Consider the following 21810-nt stretch of genomic DNA (forward strand, 5'->3'; position numbering starts at 1 on the left):
ACACTGTGGAAACAAAACTTAGGGAACATTTTCAGTTTCACACTCCAGATGAAAAGGCCTAGTTTTTTAAGGTGGGTCCCCCCCCCTTCATAGTTCAATGGAAAATTTTTTTCATTCTTGACTCTACACTAGTCATCAAGAAGTCCAGGCGTTCTCACTCTGAGCGAGATGTGCAATTGCTGCTTAGGCCCTCCCTGATGGTTGGTGGGGAGCTGGCAGGTGGGCCAATGCTGGGACAGAGACTGTCCGTAGGACCCAGTGCCTTTCCTGTGCCCTTGCAGGGCACCGACAACTCCAGTGCAAGATGCCAAAGTGCCTGTCGGGAGGGTGGGTCACCCCCATCGACCACCATCTTCCTTTCTCTCTCTCTGTCTCCTCCCCTGCCCCAGCCCCCTCACCTGAAAAGCCCCTCCCCTTTCTCAGTGTCGGGCCCTCCCCCAAACCCCCAGCCTGGGGTCTTGGTCCCAGGAGGAGAAATGACTCAGAACCAGCACTGTCAGCACTTTGAGCCTTCCTTGTTCCAGGGAAGGGGCCTCATCTTGCCCACCCCTCACCCCCATGCCCTCCTCATCCCACCACACACAGGAAGCCAGAGGGCAGGGTGCTGCTGCAGATGCTCCAGGCCTACCTCAGGTGGGCTCCTGGGAAGCACCCCACCTACCTGACTGCTGCCAGGGCAGGGAGATGGGCTGGGCCCACAGAGAGGGCATGGAGCCCAGGCCAGGCGCTCATTTTGGGCACCGTGGCCACTAGGCTCCACACTGTGAAGTGATCCTGTCGTTCTGTGAACAGTGCCAGCCCCACTGCCAAGATGTGCAGGGACCTGTCAGAGAAACTGATTGTGGAAGGATCTTTAGCTTCAGTTTTCTAAGCCATTATTCACAAAGCTTCGCTGGACTTGCCCAGTAGGGAGCGCTACCAAAGACTGGGAACGTTCATGGGAAGACACTGCCTTGGAGGAGGTCTTGGGGTTAGGATGAGGCCTGAAATTGTTTTCAAAGTGGTGTTTGGACCCCTGGGGCTGGGGGGGAGATCTGAGCGTGATTTCTTTGCTGCCTTCCCCCCCTCTTTCCTGGACCCAGTGGGCCTCTCTCAGCCCTAGGGCCCTCTAACCATCTAACCTGCATTCAGCTTAGAATTGGAGGCCTCAGGTGGAGATCCCAGGTGTCACTGTCAAAGGATGACCCTAAGTCCACCTCTCTCTTGGGGTGATCCTGCTGCTGAGTCACCTGGCCCTGGAGCCCTGTGGAGCTGGATACACTGTGCAATAGGATAGAGGAGGCCGTAGCAGATGTGGAGCAGGGAGGCTGCCACACAGCTTCTTCCTTCATCATGGAAGATGATACATACCTGTGCCCAGCACACCAAAGCCTCTAAACCAGAAAGTGGGCCCTAACCCCCAACCCCTGTAGCCAGCATTCATGGCCCACCACAGGCACGGCTTGGTCAGAGCCATAGCTGCTCCAGAAGCCTGAGTGGGCAGGAGCCCAGCCTGGGGTAGGCAGCGTCACCTGCACCTGGCCCTGTTTTCTCAGGCTTTGTGAGTCTATCCTGGCAGGTGCCCTCAGGCAGCAGGAATGAGACCCTGGCGGAGCTCACCTTGGTTGGTGGGGCCTTCTCCCACCCTGGGGATTATTAGCATTAGGGCTCACCCCCTCCCCATTGCCAAAAAGCTGCTGATGCTAATGACCTTTACTCACTGGCCTCCCGTGGAAAGCTGGCATGAACCTCAGTAGTGCCCACGCCCTTTTAAAAGATGTTATTTTATGCAATAAACTGTCTCTCCTGAGCAGGCTTCGGCCCAGAAAAGCGTTTTGCAATGCATTGAAGGGACTGTTGCCATAGTATTTTTAAATGATTTTCCACCAAAGACCTGATCTTTCTAATCTCTGGTTTTGCTTCTGAATCCTAATGCTGCCCCTGATTGGGGGAAGACCACGGGCCATCTGCCACCTGTTACTGTGTGTGATTCAATGAAAAATCAAGAGCCCATACCAGGAGATTCACCGTAGGGTGCATTCTTAAACACTGACAATTCTTTTCTTACGATCAATTAAAGAAAAAGAAAGCTTCAGAAAAAGAATGAAGTATAGGGTTAAAAATCTCTCAGCTACTGAGACTGGCCTGCCAAGCATATTCTAACTGAGATAAGGAAAAAGATTTACAGACCCAATTGTCAGGCAGCCTTCCTAACTGCTGCCTTATAGGCTAAAGGCCATCCCCAAAGAAAACAAAGAAAAGGTAGGAGACCAAGGCCATAGGAGTGGAGAAAGCCCCTCACCCCTTTGGAAAGAGACCAGTGCAGCTGGTGTAGAAAATAATAAGAATAAGAATTTCGTCTTAAAGTAAAAGTAAGAGTTCCAGAAGTGTAAAAGGGGAAGAAATTAGTTATCGTTTCCCTTTCAAAAGTTTTATCTGTCTCACTAAAGTTTAATGGCTTAATTTATGAGATTTTGAAGAGCTTTAATGTTAACTAGCATATAAAACAAAGAATTAGGTATCTCGCTGTTAAAATCACAAAACTTTCATTGATTACTGAGTTAAAGAGTTAATCTCTTCTTTGTGTAATTTGCTTCAAAGACAAAGGTTCAGTCTGTCACTGGAATAAGATTCCTGCCTCTTGGCTTTGGATGTTGTGCACCTTTTTTCTTTCAACCATTAGAGATAACAGAGGAATTTGCCCTTTCAAGGGAGGCAGGAAGAAAGTAAACACCCTGAGAAACAGCCTCAGGCCAGAATGACAGCTGAGACTAGAAAACAAAATCTGAATTTGTGTCCACCATCTTTTAGCTTTTAAGAAATCAATTGCATAAGTGGAAACAGAGCAGGCCCACTCTGACCGCTATTTATCCAAAAATCAACCGGGGTCTTTTTGACCGCTAATTCCCCATGAGCCAACAGTGAGTACAGAATTTGACTGTATTAATAGAGGTAGGAATTCAGATCTAGGGAGGTGATGCTGGGGCAGTTGGCGGCAGTGCTCTGGCCCCAGCTGGAATCCCAAACTCAGAACTGGGAGCCACATACTGAGGAATGTTGACTTAGTGGAGTGTGTACAGTGAGGCTGAAGAAGATACGAGAAGAAGAGGCCAGAACTGGGAGGAAGAAGAGGCCAGAACTGGGAGGTGGGTAGGGGTAGCCAGGGTAGGAAAGGGTGGGGGAGAATAGCATGGCTGTCTACAACATACGAGGGGCTCCATGCGTCAAGGAAAGCGAATGCTCTGAGGGTCCCTGGTGGCCGCGAGGGGAGCTAACCAGGGTAAGGAAAGGAAAAACCTTCCTCTCCGTCTGGGGGTCTTCTGGCCTGGCTTGCTGGGAGGGCATTTCAGGTCCCTCTCCCACTCCGGAAGGACCCCCAACTCTGAGGATGTATGATTCCAGTCCGTAGATTGGCCCCCCGAGGAGGAAAGTGAGAGCTGCAGCGCTGACTTCGGATCGAGTGAGCGCCTGGGAAGCTGGCTGAAGAACCCTTTTGTAGATCTGTGATATGAATACCCCAGCTTAGGCATTAAGCTGCCAAGGTAGTTTCTAAAACAATTTTACTACCTGTGAGATGTTTTCTTTAAAAATGGTGATAATAATAACCAAAAAATTAGGAGCAGGAAGATGTGTTTCATTGACCTGGATCAACGGCAACTTAATTTTGGGGGCTAGGTATTTGATTACTTAGGCTGGATGAACCCTGAAACTATTGCCCTGAGATAATCTTTAAATGTTGAACAAAAAATGTCCCCTGAGTCATCTTAAAACCAAACAGTAGTTCAGCATAAATAGTAAAAAAGGCCTGCCTTGAGCATTATGTTTGTATAAGAACTCTCTATATGGAATCAAGTTGACAGCAACAACTTGAAAGATTAGATAGGAACCTTAGGGTGCAGTGAGGTGATGTTAATAAGGGAGGAACAACTCGGTAAAGGAGGGTGAGAATGGTTGCACAACTTGAAGAATGTAATCAGTGTCACTAAATGGTACATGTAGAAAGTGTTGGATTAGTTTATGCTTTGTTATGTATACTCTCAACAACAAGATAAATTTAGAAGGAAAAAAGTCTAGCTTCCTGTTAAATATAAGAGGAAGGGATTCAACATTGGTGCTAATGATTTCAGAAGCCTGAATAAAACAAAAGTCCCATCCTTATGAGACCAATCTTGAAATCGGTTCAATTTGAAAACCATGACTATGTGCCAAGCCATATGCTAGGTACTGGGAATAACACGATAAACTCTCCCTCTCTTGGAGTTTACATGCTAGGGGTGTTGTGCTAGCAAATAAATAAGAAAACAAAAGATTATAAGAGGGGCTATAAAGGAAACAAACTGGTGTTGGTTACAGTATTTCAAGAAAAGTCTTTAACATGCTGACTTTAACATCCTTATCCTTGTAGGCAAAGGTGGACCTCTGAAAAGCGGGGTTGTTACTTTTTCTGTATTAATGGCCTTGTTGAGTCAAAGTGGGATGGGCAAGTTTTTCCATGCCAATGTAAAGTGCTGTGCACTCGGATTCAGTCCCTCACTCTCAGACCAAATTGCACACCCCCTAAGGCCTTCCTACAGGAAGTTTGGAGTCCTCACTGATCTTTTTTTTCTACCTGATAGAGTGGTGAGTTAATAATCAAACATGGAACAAAGAGGATACGGAGAGTTGAGGAAACAGCAGCCTTTTAGAGTAAAATAACTTTAATGTGTGTTCCCTCCCTTCTTGGCCACACTAAATAGCGTTCATTTTGCAGGTCAGTTACTTTCCTTGAAAGCAGTTCCGCCACAGAGTGGAAGAATGTCTCGATTTCAGTTTGGAGGAAGAAGAGGTCTGGCTGCCAGAAACTGACTAGCACTTTTGACAGTGCAGAGAGGCTGGTGAAGCTCTCTGTCCCTGAGGCTGGAAGCTGAGGGCAGGGAGGGGGGACAGAAAGAGCCCTAACCCTCCCCTGCTTTGAGGGGAAGGGTGAGGGAGGGGACGTGAAATCCTGCCAGCTCTGCAGGAGAAGGGAAGCCTGGGCCGCGGTGATTCTAGGAAAAGGGCTCGCCATAGTGGCTTGGGCCTGGTCTCTGACGCACCTCAGTAAAGGTGGTGCGTAAACAAAGGTGTCGTAAATAAAGGGTGGGGCGCGCGGTGGTAACCTTGCGCGAGTGTCTCAGTCGGTCATAACGGTTCGGCTCCCCCCAAGAGCGCGGCGCCCCGTACCCTCCGTGTGTCATGTCCCGGTTGTGCCTCTGGGACCCACGGGTCCTCCTCATGCTGCAGGCACTGTGGCTACTTTTCCAGGCACCGCCTTTTCTCGCGTGGGCCCGGAACCTGGTCCTGCTGAACTCTGACGCCCCAGGGCTGACCGAACCCCGGTCTTTGCCCTCCCCTGATTTCCCACCCGAATCGCCAGTCCAGCAAGGGGCCCCAACACGGCTTCCAGAGGCCCCTAAGGTAGAAGAGCGTTTTCCTACAGAGCAGGAGACCCCAGTTCACACTCCAGAGGCACCTGAGGAGAATGAACCTCCTCTAACACAGCAGGAGGCCCAAACTCAGCCTCTAACGCCACCTAATGCGGTTATACCTCAGACTTCAGTGCCCCATGAGGTGAGTCTTCGACCTCCAGGTCAGAATCAAACTCATCATTCAACCTTGTCCAATATCACAATTCAACCGGTGGATATGGAGCTTACCTTAACCCCAGAACGTATGAAGGAGGTTCAATCATGTCCACCTCAGCAGGAGGCCCCAGCACAGCCTCCAAAGCCTCCCCAGGAGGTTAAACCTTCTTCAAGCCAGCAGGAGCCCCCAGCTCAGCCTCCAATGCCACCCCAGGAGGTCGAGCCTTCTCCAGCACAGCAGGAGGCTCCAGCTGCACCTCCAGAGCAGCCTGAGGAGGTTGAAATTGAGCCTTCTCCAGTCCAGCAGGAGGCTCCATCTCAGCTTCCAAAGCCCTCTGAGGAGGCTGAACCTTTTCCAGGTCAGCAGAAAGCCCCATTCCAGCCTCCAAATGCTGCTGAAGAAGTTGAAGCTTCTCCCACCCAGCAGGAGTCCCCAGCTCTGCCTCCACAGAGCCCAGAGGAGGTTGCCTCTTCTTCAGTCCAGCAGGAAGTCCCAGCACAGTCTCCAATGCTTCCACAGGAGGTTAAACCTTCTCCAACCCAGCAGCAGACCCCAGCTCAGACTCCAGAGCCCCCTGAGGAAGTTGAACCTTCCCCAGTCCAGCAGGAAGCCCCAGCACTACCTCCAAAGCCTCTAGAGGAATGTGGGGCTTCTCCAGTCCAGCAGGAGTCCCCAGCTCTGCCTCCAGAGCCATCTCAGGAGGTTGAGCCTTCTCCAACGCAGCAGGAAACCATAGCCCAGTCTCTGAAGCCTCCCCAGGAGGTTAAACAATCAATACAGGAGGGGACCCCAGGTCTGCCACCACAGCAACCTGAGGAGTTTGAGGCTTCTCCAGTGCAGCAGGAAGCCCCAGCTCAGCCTCCAAAGCCCTCTGAGGAGGTTGAAGCTTCTCCAGGCCTGCAGGAGGCTCCAGCTCAGCTTCCAAAGCCTCCCCAAGAGGTCAAACCTCCATCTGAGCAAGAGGCCCCAATTCCACCTCCAGAGCCCCCTGAGCAGGTTGAACCTTCTCCAGTGCAGCAGGAAGTTCCAGCACAGCCTGCAAAACCTCCCCAAGAGGTTAAACCTCCCATACATCATGAAGCCCAGGCACAACCTCCAAAGCCCTCTGAAGGTATTGCACCTTTTCTAACCCAGCAGCAGTTTCCAGCTGTGCCTTCAAGACCCTCTGAAGAAATTAAACCTTCTTCAACCCAGGAGGCAGCTCCTGCTCAGACTACAAAGCCCACTGAGGAAGCTGGACTTTCTCCAGGACAGCAGGGGGACACACATCAGCCTGCACAGCTCCCTGAAGAGGTGGAACCTTCTCCAGTCCAGCAGGAGGCCCCAGCTAAACCTCCAGAGCCTCCTACGGAGGTTATAACTCAAACTACCGCAAATCATGAGGTTCCACCACCAGGTCAGAATCAACCTTACCTTTCAAACTTGCCCAATGTTACAGTTAAACCTGCTGATCTGCAGCTTACCTTAACTCCGGAACCCACTAAGGAGGTTCAGTCATGCCCAACCCAGCAAGAGGTCCCAGCTCGGCCTCCACAGACTCCTGAAAAGGTGCAACCTTCCTCAGTTCAACCTCCTGAGGAGGTCAGACCTTCTCCAAGCCAGCAGAAATACCCAACTAAGCCTCCAAAACCCACTGAGGAGGTTAATCTTTCTCCAGTCCAACTAGAGGTCCCAGCTCAGCCTTCAGAGCCCCCAAATGAGGTTTTAACCCTACCCTCTTTGCATGATGTAGTGACAGTTCAGCTTCCAGGTCATCCTCAAGCTCACCATTCAGTGTTGCCTAATGTATCAGTTAAACCTGTGGTTGAGCATTATCCAACACAACGGGATGCCCCAGTTCAGCCTCCAGAGTCCCCTGAGGAAGTTGGACCCTTTTCAACCAAGGAGCAAATCCTAGCTCTGCCTCCAGATCCACCTAAGGAGACTGAACTTTCTTCAGTTCAGCAGGAGTACCCAGTTCAACTTCAAGATCCTCCTGATGATTCCCAGCCTTCTCCAGTCAAGCAGGAGGACCTGCCACAGTCCCCAGAGCCCAATAAGAAGGGTGAAACTTCTCCAACACCCCAGGAGGATCTAGCTCAGTCTCCAGAGCTCCTTGAATACAATGGCACCTTCACTGTCTTGTAAGAATTGCCTTTCCTCGTTTGTCCTCTGCACTCTGCTTAACATGACAACCTTTTCCTTGAGCACTTCCTGATGTTCCTCATCTTCCCAATCCATGTCGAGAGACTTTCTTTTTTACTTTTGTTTGTCAGCTTTTCCTTATCCTCATTCTTTTGCTTATTATTGTGCCCGCTTCCCCAGGCTTTAGCTTGTGATTGCCCTTATTATTTTTCCTTACCCATTCTTCTTTAGCCCCATCATTTCATGCCTCAACCTCTGCTCTATTCCCAGTTTTGCTCCATCCTCTTTATAGGATTGCTTTCCTTTTTCCATCCTGTTGTTGAGGATACAACAAAGTGGTTAAAGAGAGAGATTCTATAGCGAAACTGCCTGGGTTTGAACCCAACCCTGTGACTCAGTTTCCTCATCTGTAAAATTACTATCCCATAGGATTATTGTGAAATTTCAATAAGTTCATTCATGTTAAGCATTTATATCCCACCTAAAAAATATGTGAATCTTAGCTATTATTATTTTATCCCTCAGGTCCAGACTTGATCTTTGTCCCTGGCTTTCCATATATGTTGTTGTTGTTGTTAGGTGCCGTTGACTCAGTTCCGACTCATAATGACCCTATGCAGAACAGAACGAAACACTGCCTGGTCCTGAGCTAGCCTTACAATCGTTGTTATGCTTGAGCTCATTGTCGCAGCCACTGTGTCAATCCACCTTGTTGAGGGCCTTCCTCTTTTCTACTGACCCTGTACTCTGCCAAGCATGATGTCCTTCTCCAGGGACTGATTCCTCCTGACAACATGTCCAAAGTATGTAAGACACAGTCTCGCCATCCTTGCTTCTAAGGAGCATTCTGGTTGTACTTCTTCTAAGACAGATTTGTTCGTTCTTTTCACAGTCCATGGTATATTCAATTTTCTTCGCCAACACCACAATTCAAAGGCGTCAATTCTTCTTTGGTCTTCCTTATTCATTGTCCACCTCTCACATGCGATTGAAAATACCATGGCTTGGGTCAGGTGCACCTTAGTCTTCAAGGTGACATCTTTGGTCTTCAACACTTTAAAGAGGTCCTTTGCAGCAGATTTACCCAAAGCAATGTGTCTTTTGATTTCTTGATTGCTGCTGCCATGTGTGTTGATTGTGGATCCAAGTAAAATGAAATCCTTGACAACTTCAATCTTTTCTCCATTTATCATGATGTTGCTCATTGGTCCGGTTGGGAGAATTTTTGTTTTCTTTATGTTGAGGTGCAATCCATACTGAAGGCTGTGGTCTTTGATCTTCAGCAGCAAGTGCTTCAAGTCCTTTTCATTTTCAGCAAGCAAGGTCATGTCATTTGCATAATGCAGATATAGCACCTATAGCGACCCTATAGGACAGAGTAGAACTGCCCCATAGAGTTTCTAAGGAGGACCTGGCAGATTCAAACTGCCGAGCCTTTCGTTAGCAGCCATAGCACTTAACCACAACGCCACCAGGGTTTCCAAAGAGTGATTAGGATTTGCTAAATAGAGAAAAATAGGGAATACAGCCTAGGCAAAGGCATGGCTGCAGGAATGGTCAGGATTTAGTAGACCAGTCTGGCTGCAAAGAATTGGGTTAGGGAGCAATGCAAGATGAGATTGTGAAAAACTTGAATATCAGCTATAGAGGTTTGGATGTTACATTGTGAAATATGGAGAGCCATTGAAAGTTTTCAAGCAAGAGGGATAAATGATTAAAACAGGAAAATTATTTTAAAATCCATGTGTAGGGCCGCCTGGAGAAAAAAGCTTGATACAGGGAAACCAGATAGAAAGCTCCAGCAAAATCTAAGAGCAAATCAAAAAGGGGCTGAATCAGAGCAGTTGTGATAGGAATGGAAAGAGAATCCTGGGAGCACTTCAAAAAAAGGACAGGATTTGATGATGGACTAGAGAGTTGGGGAAGCAGTGTACAGGAAAGAGAAAAACTCAAATACCACTTCAAAATTTCCATCCTGAACGATTAGCAAACTGATGGTGGTAGAACACACAGATGGAGATCCACCAGTCAGGAAGGAGAGCCAGTCTGGGGAAGACGAGTTCAGTTTCCGGCATCTTTTGCTGGTGAGCATAAAACAATCAGGAAGTTTCTGGTGGAGTGGAAATGTCCACCAGGCAGATGGGCAGGCAACTTAACTGTTTTGACTTAATTTCAAGTGCCACCTATTTGACTTTATGAACTGAGTAGGTAAGCTGTTGCTGAGGGAAAAGGACAGAGTTAAAGGAAAGAGTCGAAGTGGTGGAGTTAGTGGTTGAAACCACACCTCGGGAATTTAACAACTTATTTTAAATGCATGTCATTTGTGGCTACATTTCCACAGTATAATAATTTTAAAAAGAATATAGCATAAAATGTGAAAGTCCCCTCCCCTTCCCCTTCCCACCCTCCTCCCCATCACCTGCAAAATAACCCTGTCACCATTGAGTATGTGTCCTTCCTTCCAGGCTCTTCCCTTTGCATTTACACATATATACGTGTTTACATACATATTCCTGTTTTTTCTAACGAGGTAGGACTGTACTTCTTGCTCAGCAGTGATCCGCAGTTTTTCATTAAGCAGTATGCCTGAGAGATCTTTCCACTCCAGTCCATTGGTCCTTCTAGTTTCTAATGGCCTTTATCCTTCCACCATCTGGAGAGGTTTCAACAGCGGACCTTTCACCCAAGCTGTGGCATTGCCGAGCACGCATTATCTGTGTACATATTTGCTGATAATGATAAAGGAGGAGAATTGGGCAGATAGGAGGTTCAGGTTCTGAGCAGTTGGCCTTATCATTTGTGCCACTGCCCCCCACAGTCTGTCTGTCTGAATTGAACCAATTTGACAGCTGACAGCCATGGAAGTTAGAAAGCTGATGTTCTCTGCATCTGAATATTTCCGGTAAGGTTGCCATGATTCTTTAGAGTTATTCTGTTCATTTGTATTCCTACGTATTCAAAGATATGAACTGTGTTTCTTCACAGAAATTTCCAAGGAAACTCTATTTTTTATATTGAGGAAAATATTTGGAAGGCATACCATTGGACTGAGAAACTGTGAGTATATCCTCTCCAAATATGAATACAGAAAGCTAACTGCATTGTAAGATCCTTCTTGGTCCAGAATTTTGACGTCAATACCTCTGAGAAAAGATGTTCCCTCTCTCCATATTCCAGACTCACCTCTACTGATTGCAATTCTATGGTAACTTTTAAAATTAAATTTGGTGGATTCTCTCTAAAACAAGTAAGATCCGATTTAAACTTATCTTTCATTTGATAAATGATACAGGATGCTATTCTCAGTGTATAAAACTGAAATAACAGGTATCATGAAAACCCTCCTTGTTCCCTAATCCCCACCCCTGAGGTGACCACTTCTCTGAGTTCTGTGTACATCTTTCTGGATCATACTCCATGCATTGGCTACATCCATATTGACATATAGCAGAGTAGGTTTATTGTGTGTGTGTGTTTTCTTTTTGTCTTTTTCTCTTAATAGACTTTTTTTTTTAAGGGCTAGGATGTTTATTGGAGCACTTTTGAAGGAGAGGTTGGTTTTGTTTTTTTTGAGAGTTGAAAAGGAACTTTATCTTATATGTATAAAAATACAATCTGAGGACTTCACAGTCCTGTGGATGAAATCCCATGGATGAAGTCGGGAAGCCCTATAGCTTTTCTAGTCACTGAGATAATAAAATTCCTGTGATCACTTTCAGTCCCAAGGACAGTGCTAGTTCCAGTCCAGCGTCTCAGTCACATAAGTCTATACTCTCAAAGAATTGAAAACTTCTCCCATCCCCAAGCCTGAGCCTTTTTTTAAACCTAGACGCTTACAATGTGAAGAGGGGTCCTGGCTGGCTTCTTCTCTGTTCCCTTTCCCTGTATCTCTCATTCTCCATCCCTCCATTCAGCTGGCTGCCTCTGGCTTCTTAGAAGTTGGTGAGGAGAGTGGTGGAGAGGAAGGGGTAGATGCCCTCTGGTTGTGGTGCCCTCTGGTTGTGGTGCCCTCTGGTATGGCATTTCCCATGAGGGATTCCTCACTTCCTGGGTTTCTCAAAAACAGCACCACTGGAGTTGTCCAGCTGTCACTCCCTTGCCCTGGTGGTGCTGCTTCTCCAGCTGACTTCTCATGAGGACCCCTCAGCTTCCAAATACATCTGTGTGATGACAGCTTCTTTTTGCTGAGGCTGTCCTTACCTCCAGGACAAACCAATAACAACGGCGCCCTTTTTAAAGGTCCATCGGTGAAGTCCATTCCTGGCCAATAGAACAGAAGGAGATTTGTCAACATTTTTATAAAATTATTTTATCATATCATATTTTTTCTTTTATGCTCTAAGTATATGTTAAATGTTTAACTCATTCAGCTTGTAGAAAATGGCATATAATCTAATCGGCAAAGCCAGTCCTCGCTGTCAAACACATCAGCCAAATGAGATTTGCTTTGTTTTAGGAAAAAGTCCAATTTCATTTTTTTTAAAACAGACTTTTTTCTTTTTGGAGCAGTTTTAGGTTTACAGAAAAATGGCACAGCAAGTACAGAGTTCCCAAACAGCTGCTACCCCCTGCTCATTGTTTCTCCTACTAACACCTTGTATGCCTGTGATACACTTGTTACAATTGAGGAATCCCTATTGATGCATCACTATTAACTAAAGTCCACATTTTACATTAGGGTTCACTCTTCCTGTTGTGCAGTCTTGTAGTTTTCACAAATGCCTAATGCCCTCTGTGCATCATTATAGTATCACACAGAATAGTTTCATTGCCGTAAAAATGCCCTGTGGTCCACCTGTTCATCCTCTCACCCTCACCCGAACCCCTGAACCATGGATCTTTTTATTGTCTCTCTAGTTTTTCTTTTCTAGAATGTCATATAGTTGAAGTCATACAGCATGTAGCTTTTTCAGACTGGCTGCTTCCTTCACCTAGCAGTGTGCAGTTAAGTTTCCTCCATGTCTTTTCATAGCTTGATAGCTCATGTTTGTTTATTAATTCATCTATTGGAGGACATCTTGGTTGCTTTCAAGTTTTAGCAATGATTAATAAAGCTGCTATAAACATTCTTGTGCAGTTTTTTATGTGGACATAAGCTTTTCAATTTATTTGGGTAAATACCCAGCAGCATGTTAGCTGGGTTGTATGATAAGCTCATGTTTAGCTTCATCAGAACCTGCAGGCTGTCTTCCAAAGGGGACATATCATTTTGCACTCCCACCAACAATGACTGAGAGTTCCTGTTGCTCCATATGCTCGCCAGCATTTGGTGTTATCAGTGTTTTGGGTTTTAGCTATTCTAATATGTGTGTAGTGGTATCTGATTGTTTTAATTTGCAATTCCTTGATGATATATGATGATGAGCTTTGGCCAGCTGTATATCTTCTTTTGTGAGGTATCTGTTCAGATCTTCTGCTGGATTGTTTGTTTTCTTATTGTTGAGTTTTAAGAGTTCTTTGTATGTTTTCGGTACAAGGCCTTTATCAGATACATGTTTTGCAAATACTTTCTCCCAGTCTGTGGTTTGACTTTTCACTCCCCTAGAGTGTCTTTTCAGAAGGAAAACTAGATAACTGGGAGCTCCTAAAAATCAAACAGCTATGCTCATCCAAAGACTTCACCAAAAGAGTAAAAAGATTACCTACAGGTCGGGAAAAAGTTTTTAGCTATTACGTTTCCAATCAATGTCTGATCTCTAAAATCTACATGATACTACAAAAACTCAACTACAAAAAGGCAAATAACCCAATTGAAAAATGGACAAAGGGTATGAACAGGTACTTCACTAAAGAAGACATTCAGGTAGCAACAGATATATGAGGAAATGCTCATGATCATTAGGCATTAGAGAAATGCAAATCAAAACTACAATGAGATTCCATCTCACTCCAACAAGGCTGGCATTAATCCAAAAAACACAATATAGTAAATGTTGGAGAGGTTGTGGAGAGAGTGGAACACTTATACTCTGCCCTTGGGAATGTAAAATGACACAACCACTTTGGAAATCGATTTGGCGCTTCCTTAAAAAGCTAGAAATAGAACTACCATACGTTCCAGGAATCCCACTCCTTGGAATATATCCTAGAGAAATAAGAGCCTTTACACAACCAGATATATGCACAGCCATGTTCATTGCAGCACTGTTTCCAATAGCAAAAAGATGGAAGTGGCCAAGGTGCCCATCAACAGATGAATGGATAAATAAATTATGGTATATTCCACACAGTGGAATACAACAGATTGATTAAGAACAATGATGAATCCATGAAACATTTCATAACATGGAAGAATCTGGAAGGCATTATGCTGAGTGAAATTAGTCAGCTGCGAAAGGACAAATATTGTATGAGACCACTATTATAAGAACTCGAAAAATAGTTTAAACAGAGAAGAAAATATTCTTTGATGGTTACGAGAGTAGAGAGGGAGGGAGGAAGAGGGGTTTTCACGAATTAGATAGTAGATAAGAACTGTTTTAGGTGAAGGGAAAGACAACAAACAATACAGGAGAGGTTAGCACAACTGGACTAAAACAAAAGCAAAGAAGTTTCTGAAATAAACGGAATGCTTCAAAGGCCAGCCTAGTAGAGGCGAGTGTTTGGAGACTATGGTTTCAGGGGTCATCTAAGTCATTTGGCATAATAAAATCTATTAAGAAAACATTCTGCATCCCACTTTGGAAAGTGGCGCCTGGGGTTTGAAATGCTAGCAAGCAGCCATCTAAGATCCATCATTTGGTGTAAACCGACCTGGAGCAAAGGAGAATGAAGAACACCAAAGACACAAGGTAATTATGAGCCCAAGAGACACAGAGGGCCAAATAAACCAGAGACCATATCAACCTGAGACCAGAAGAACTAGATAGTGCCCAGCTACAACAAGTGACTGCCTGGACAGGCAGGGAACACAACAGAGAACCTTGAGGGAGCAGGAGAGCAGTGGGATGCAGACCTCAAATTCTCCTACAAAGATCAGACTTAATGGTCTGACTGAGACTAGAAGGACCCCTGAGATCATGGTCCCCAGGCCTTCTGTTAGCCCAAGACAGGAACCATCCCCAAATTCAACTCTTCAGACAGGGATTGGACTGGACTATGGGATAGAAAATGATACTGCTGAGGAGTGAGATTCTTGGATCAAGTAGACACATGAGTCTATGTGGGCAGGTCCTGCCTGGAGGGGAGATGAGAAGGCAGAGGGGGTCAGAAGCTGGCTAAATGGACACGATAACAGAGAGTGGAGGGAAGGAATGTGCTGCCTCATTAGGGGGAGAGCAACTAGAAGTAAATAGCAAGGTGTGTATAAATTTTTGTACAAGAGACTGACTTGATTTGTAAACTTTCACTTAAAGCACAATAAAAATAAAAAAGTGTCTTTTGTACAGCAGATGATTTTAATTTTAATGAAGTCCAACTTGCCAGTTTTTTCTTTTATCAATCATGCTTTTGATGCTGTATCTAAAAAGCTATCTCCAAACCCAAATCACCTAGATTTTTTCCCGTGTTATCTTCTAGAAGTTGTAATGTTTTGCATCTTATATTTAGGCCTGTGATTCATTTTGAGTTAATTTTGGGGAAAGTTGTAAGCTGTGTCATATTCATGCTTTTGCATGTGGATGTTCAGCTGTCCCAGTACCATTTGTTAAAAAGACTATCCTTTCACTGTTGAGTTGCCTTTGCTCCTTTTGTCAAAGATCAGTTGACTAAATTTGTGTGGGTCAATTTATGGAGTCTATTCTGTTTCACTGATCTATTTTCCTGTTCCTTTGTCAATACCACACTGTCTTGATCACTATAACTTTAGAGTAACTCTTGAAGTAGGATAATGCCAGTCCTCCAACTCTATTTTTCATTATTTGTTGGCCATTTCTTGGTCTTCTGCCTTTGTAAATCAGTTTGTCGATATCCACAAAATAGCTTGCTGAGATTTTGATTGGTATTGCATTGAATCTGTAGATGAAGTTGAGAAGAATTGCAATCTGAATAATACTAAGTCTTCCTATCCATGAATGCCCTGGTGGCACAAAGGATAAGAGCCCAGCTGCTCACCAAAAAGTCAGCAGTTCAAATCCACCAAGTGCTCCTCGGAAACCCTATGGGGCAGTTCTACTCTGTCCTGTAGAGTTGCTATGAGTAGGAATCAACTGGACAGCAATGGGTTAGGTTTGGTTTTGTTATCCATGAGTGTGGAATATCCCTCCATTTATTTAGAAATATATTTCTTTCACCAGAGTCTCTTAGTTGTCCTCGTATAGATCTTGTATAAATTTTGTTAGATTTGTACCCAAGCATGTCATTTCTTTTGGTGCTAAGGTAAATGGTATGTTTTTACTTTAAAATTCCAGTTCTTTATTGCTGGTACATAGGAAAGTAATTAACTTTTGTATATTAACTTTGTACCCTGCAACCCTGCTATAATCACTTATTAGTTCCAATTATTTTTTTTTTCAATTCTTTGGGATTTCCTAGGTAGACAATCATATCATCTGTGGACTAAGACAGTTTTATTCCTTCCTTCTCATTCTGTATACATTTTATTTCCTTTTCTTTACATTAGCTAGAATTTACAATACAATGTTGATAGGAGTGGTGAGAGGGGACATCCTTGTCTTGTTCCTGATTTTGGGAGTAAGCATCTAGTTTCTCCCCACTAAGTGTTATGTTAGCTGTAGGGTTTTTGTAGATGTTCTTTATTCAGTTTAAAAAGTTCTCTTCTATTGGTAGTTTGCTGAGAGTCTTTATCATGGATGGGTGCTGGATCTTGTCAAATGATTTTTTCGCATCTATTGATACAATCATATGATTTTTCTTTAGCCTGTTGATATGATGAATTATATTAATCGATTTCCAAATGTTGAACCGGCCTTGCATACCTAGGATAAACCCTACTAGGTCATGGTGTATAATTCTTTTTCTACATTGTTGGATTCAATTTGCTAATATTTTGCTGAGGATCTTTGCATGTATGTTCATGAGAGACATTGGTGTGTAATTTTCCTTCCTAGTAATGTCTTTGGTTTTGGTATGAGGGCAATACTGACCTCATAGAATGAGTTAGGAATTGTTTCCTACTCTTCTATTTTTTGGAAGAGTTTTAGAAGGATTGGTGTTAATTATTCTTTAAGTATTTGTAGAATTCACCAATGAAACCATCTGGGCCTGGTGCTTTCTATTTTGGAAGGTTATTAGTTGTTGATTAATTTTCTTTAATGGATATATGACTGCTCAGACTGTCTATTTCTCCTTGTATGAGTTTTGGTAGCTTGTGTCTTTCTAGAGATTGCTCCATATCATCTAAGTTATCAAATGTTTGGGCATAGAGTTGTTCACAGTATTCCTTTATTATCCTTTTAATGGCCATAGGGAGTTCTGATGGCACAGTAGTTAAGAGCTCGGCTGCTAACCAAAAGGTCAGCAGTTCAAATCCACCAGCCACTCCTCAAAAACCCTATGGGGCAGTTCTGCTCTGTCCTATAGAGTTACTGTGAGTTGGAATTGACTCAACAGCAATGGGTTTGGTTTTGTTTTTGGTTTTAATGTTCATGGGATCAGTTGTGATGGTCCCTCTTTCATTTCTAATATTAATAATTTGTGTCTTCTTTCTTTTTTTCTTTTAGTCTTCCTAGAGGTTTATCAATTTTATTGATCTTTTCAAAGAACCAGCTTATAATTTCTTTGATTTTCGCTATTCTTACTTCAACTTCATTGATTTCTGCTCTGATTTTTATTATTTCTTTTCCTCTGCTTACCTCGGATTTTTTTTTTTCTTTTCTAATGTATGCATTCAGTGCTATGCATTTTCCTCTAAGCACTGCTGTCTTAGTTATTTAGGGCTCCAATAACAGAAATACCATACCTGAATGGAAATTCATTCTGTCAGAGTCTAGGAGGCTAGAAGTCTGAATTCAGGGCACCAGCTCCCAGGAAATGCTTTCTCTGTCTGTTGGTCCTGTGGGAAGGTCCTTGTCATCAATCTTCCCCTGGTTGAGGAATTTCTCAGCACAGGGATCCTGGGGCCAAAGGATGTGCTCTGCTCCTGGTGTTTCTTTCTTGGTGACATTCTTGGAGGCATGAGGTCCCCTGTCTTTCTGTTCACTTCTCTCTTTTATATCTCAAAAGATATTGACTCAATATACAACCTAATCCTGTAGATTGCATCCTGCCTCATTAACAGAACTGCCTCTAACCTTGCCTCATTCACATTGTAGAGGTTAGGATTTACCACACATAGGTAATCACATCAGATCACAAAATGGAGGACAATCACACAACACTGGGAATCACGGCCTAGCCAAGTTGGCACGCATTTTGCAGAGACACAATTCAATCTAAAACAACTATGTTCACTGCATCTCACAATTTTTAGAAAATTTTATTTATTTTTGTTTTTGTTAAGAATATACACAGCAAAACATGCACCAATTCAACAGTTTATAGATGCTCCATTTAGTGACAGTGATTACATTTTGAGTTCTACAACCATTCTCACCCTCCTTTTCTGAGTTGTTCCTCCCTCATTAACATAACTTCACTGCCCCTTAATGTTCCTATCTAATCTTTCAAGTTGCTGTTGTCAAATTGATCCCATATAGATAGTTCTTAAAAGACCAGAATGCTCAAAGCATACATTTTTTACTAGTTAAGCTAAACTGTTGTTTCATTTTAAGGAGACTTCAAGGACGTTTCTGACTTAAGGTGTAAAGATTATCTCAGAGCAATATTTTCAGGGGTTCATCCAAACTTCATGGCTCCAGGAAGCCTGGAATCCATAACAATTTAAAATTCTGTTCTGCATTTTCTCCCTTTTAATCAGGATTCTTCTATGGAATCTTTGATCAAAATGTTCAGTAATGTTAGCCAAGAACCATTTAATTCCGGTCTCATGGCAATGGAGGCAGTTGTTAATGGAGGCAATTAGCCACACATTCCATATCCTCCTTCTCTATTCCTGACTCTCCTTCTTCTGTTCCTCCAGGCAAATAGTGTCCAACTGCTGTGCCTTGGATGGCTGCTGGCAAGCTTTTAAGACACCAGGCTCTATGCAGTGAACTAGGAGGTAGAACAGGAGCACTATACATGTTATTAGGCAAATTAGCTGCAATGTCCCATGAAACCATGACCCTAAGCCACCAAATCCCATGAGGTTTTTGGCTGTACATAAGCAGCCTCAGCAGCTACTCTTTTATTTTATTTTATTTTTGGCATTATTGTAACTATATCTATTACACAGCTTTTATCAATTCAACTTTTTACAAGTGCTCAACTTACTGACAGCAATTACAATAATTGACTATGCAACCCTACCCTTAATCAATGTGACATTTCCGTCACCATTAACTTCCTTTTCCCTGTCCCTCCCACTCCTGTTGTTGTTGTTAGGTGTCCTCAAGTCAGCTCTGACTCATAGTGACCCTCTGTACATCACAATGAAACACTACTCAGTCCTGCACCATCCTCACAATCATTTTTATGCTTGCATCTATTGTTGCAGCCACTGTGTCAATCCATCCCATTGAGGACCTTCCTTTTTTCACTGACCATCTACCTTACCAAGCATGATGTCCTTCTCCAAGGAGTGATCCCTCCTGATAACATGTCCAAAGCATGTGAGATGCAGTCTCACCATCCTTGCTTCTAAGGAGCATTCTGGTCGTACTTCTTCCTAGACAGATTTGTTCATTCTTCTGGCAGTCCATAGTATACTCCATATTCTTTGACAACACCACAATTCAAAGACATCAATTCTTCAGTCTTCCTTATTCATCATGCAGCTTTCACATACACATGAGGCAATTAAAAACACCATGGCTTGGGTCAGGTTCACCTTAGTCTTCAAGGGGACATCTTTGCTTTTTAACACTTTAAAGAGGTCTTTTGCAGCAGATTTGCCCGTTGCAATGCGTCTTTTGAGTTTTTTGACTTCTGCTTCTATGGCTGTTGATTGTGGATCCAAGTAAAATAAAATCCTTGACAACTTCAATCTTTTTTCCATTGATCGTGATGTTGCTTATTGGTCCAGTTGTGAGCATTTTTGTTTTCTTTATGTTGAGATGTAATCCATACTGAAGGCTGTGGTCTTTGATCTTCATCAGTAAGTGCTTCAAGTCCTCTTCACTTTCAGCAAGCAAGGTTATGTCATCTGTATAACGCAGGCTGTTAATTAGTCTTCCTCCAATCCCGATGTCCCATTCTTCTTCATATACTCTAGCTCCTCAGATTTTTTCCCAGCATACAGGTCACAACCCTGAAGCACACCTTCCCTGACTTTAAATCACTCAGTATTCCCTGTTCTGTTCGAACAACTGCCTCTTAATCCCTGTACAGGTTTCTCATGGGCACCATTAAGTGTTCTGGAATTCCCATTCTTCTCAATATAACTGGTTATGATCCACACAATCTAATGCCTTCACATAGTCATAAAAACACAGGTAAATATCTTTTCGGTACGCTCTGCTTTTCAGCCAGGATCCATCTGACATCAGCAATGATATTTCTCACTTCACATCCTCTTCTGAATTTCTTGGCAGTTACCTGTCCATATACTGCTGGAGCTGCTTTTGAATGAGTTTCGGCAAAATTTTACTTGTGTGTGATATTAATGATATTGTTCGATAATTTCTGCATTCGTTTGGATCAGCTTTCTTTGGAATAGGCATAAATACGGATCTCTTCCTGTTGTTTGGCAACGTAGCTGGCTTCCAGATTTCTTGGCATAGACGAGTGAGCACTTCCAGCGCTGCCCTCATTTGTTAAAACATCTCAATTGGTATTTCATCAATTCCTGGAGTCTTGTTTATGGCCAGTGTCTCCAGTGCAACTTAAACGTCATCCTTCAGTCCCATGGGTTCCCGATCATATGCTGCCTCCTGAAATTGTTGGACACCGACCATTTCTTTTTGGTATAGTGACTCTGTGTATTTCTTCCATCTTCTTTTGATGCTTCCTGTGTCATTTAATATTTTTCCCATAGAATCCTTCAATGTTGCAACTTGAGGACTGAATCTTTTCTTCAGTTCTCTCAGCTTGAAAAATGCCAAACATGTTCTTCCTTTTTGGTTTTCTATCTCCAGGTCTTTGTACATGTCATTATAATACTTTGTCTTCTCATGCCACCCTTAGAAATCTTCTGTTTAGCTCTTTTACTTTATCATTTCTTCATTTTGCTGTAGCTACTTGATGTTCAAGATCAAGTATGAGTCTCTTCTGACATCCTGCCAGTGTTTGAATACTAGTGGCCCAGCTTCCAGCGTCACAGCAACACGCAAGGCCGCACACTATGACAAACTGACAGACATGTGGGGGTCCTGCCCCTGGTAACCACTAATAAACTTTCTTCTCAATACATTTGCCTTTTCTTGTCTTTTTATGTAAGTGAGGTCATACAGTATTTATCCTTTTGTGATTAACTTATTTCCCCCAGCATACTGTCTTCTGTCTCCATCCATATTGTACCATGTATCAAGACTTCATTTCTCCTACTGGCCGAGTAGTGTTCCATTGTATGTATGTAGCACATCTTGTTTATCTATTCATCTGGTGACGAGCATTTGGGTTGTTTCCACCGTTTGGCTGTTGTGAATAGTGCTGCAATAAACACTGGTGTATGAGTCTCTGGTTTCAAGTCTTTTTGATATATTCCTGGAAGTGGAGTTGCTGGGTCATGTGGTAGTTCTATTTTTAGTTTTTTGAGGAACTGCCACACTGTTTTCGACAATGACTATACCATTTTGCATTTCTACCAGCTATGGGTAAAACTACTCATGGGTAGGGGTTCCAATTTCCCCACGTTGCATCTCACAGATTTTTATATTTTCATTTTCATATTTGTTTTTTCATTTTCACTTAGTTCAAAAATATTTTTTAAATTTCTTTTGAGACTTCTTCTTTGACCCATGTGTTATTTAGAAGTGTGTTGCCCGGTCTCCAGATATTTTTGGATTTTCTTACTCTCTTTTTGTTATTGATTGCCAGTTGAATTTCATTGTGGTCTGAGAGCACACTTTGTGTGATTTCTATTGTTTTCAATTTAGTAAGGGGTGTTTTATGGCCATGGATGTGGTTTATCTTGGCAAATTTCCCTGTGAGCTTGAGAAGAATGTA

The 21810-nt window shown here is 43.5% G+C and overlaps 1 protein-coding gene across 1 annotated transcript in view; it reads left to right on the top strand.

Moving 5' to 3' along the window:
- Positions 1-5193: 5193 nt before the first annotated feature.
- The window catches only part of LRRC37B (leucine rich repeat containing 37B), a 62039-nt gene continuing 45422 nt past the window's right edge, over positions 5194-21810 (top strand). The window contains exons 1-3 of the mRNA XM_049861329.1: positions 5194-6694; positions 7523-7706; positions 10693-10764. Of these exons, the coding sequence (XP_049717286.1) occupies positions 5194-6694; positions 7523-7706; positions 10693-10764 (1757 nt within the window). The remainder of the gene's footprint in view (positions 6695-7522; positions 7707-10692; positions 10765-21810) is intronic.

Source organism: Elephas maximus, chromosome 19 (assembly GCF_024166365.1).
Source record: "Elephas maximus indicus isolate mEleMax1 chromosome 19, mEleMax1 primary haplotype, whole genome shotgun sequence".
NCBI lineage: Eukaryota > Metazoa > Chordata > Mammalia > Proboscidea > Elephantidae > Elephas > Elephas maximus.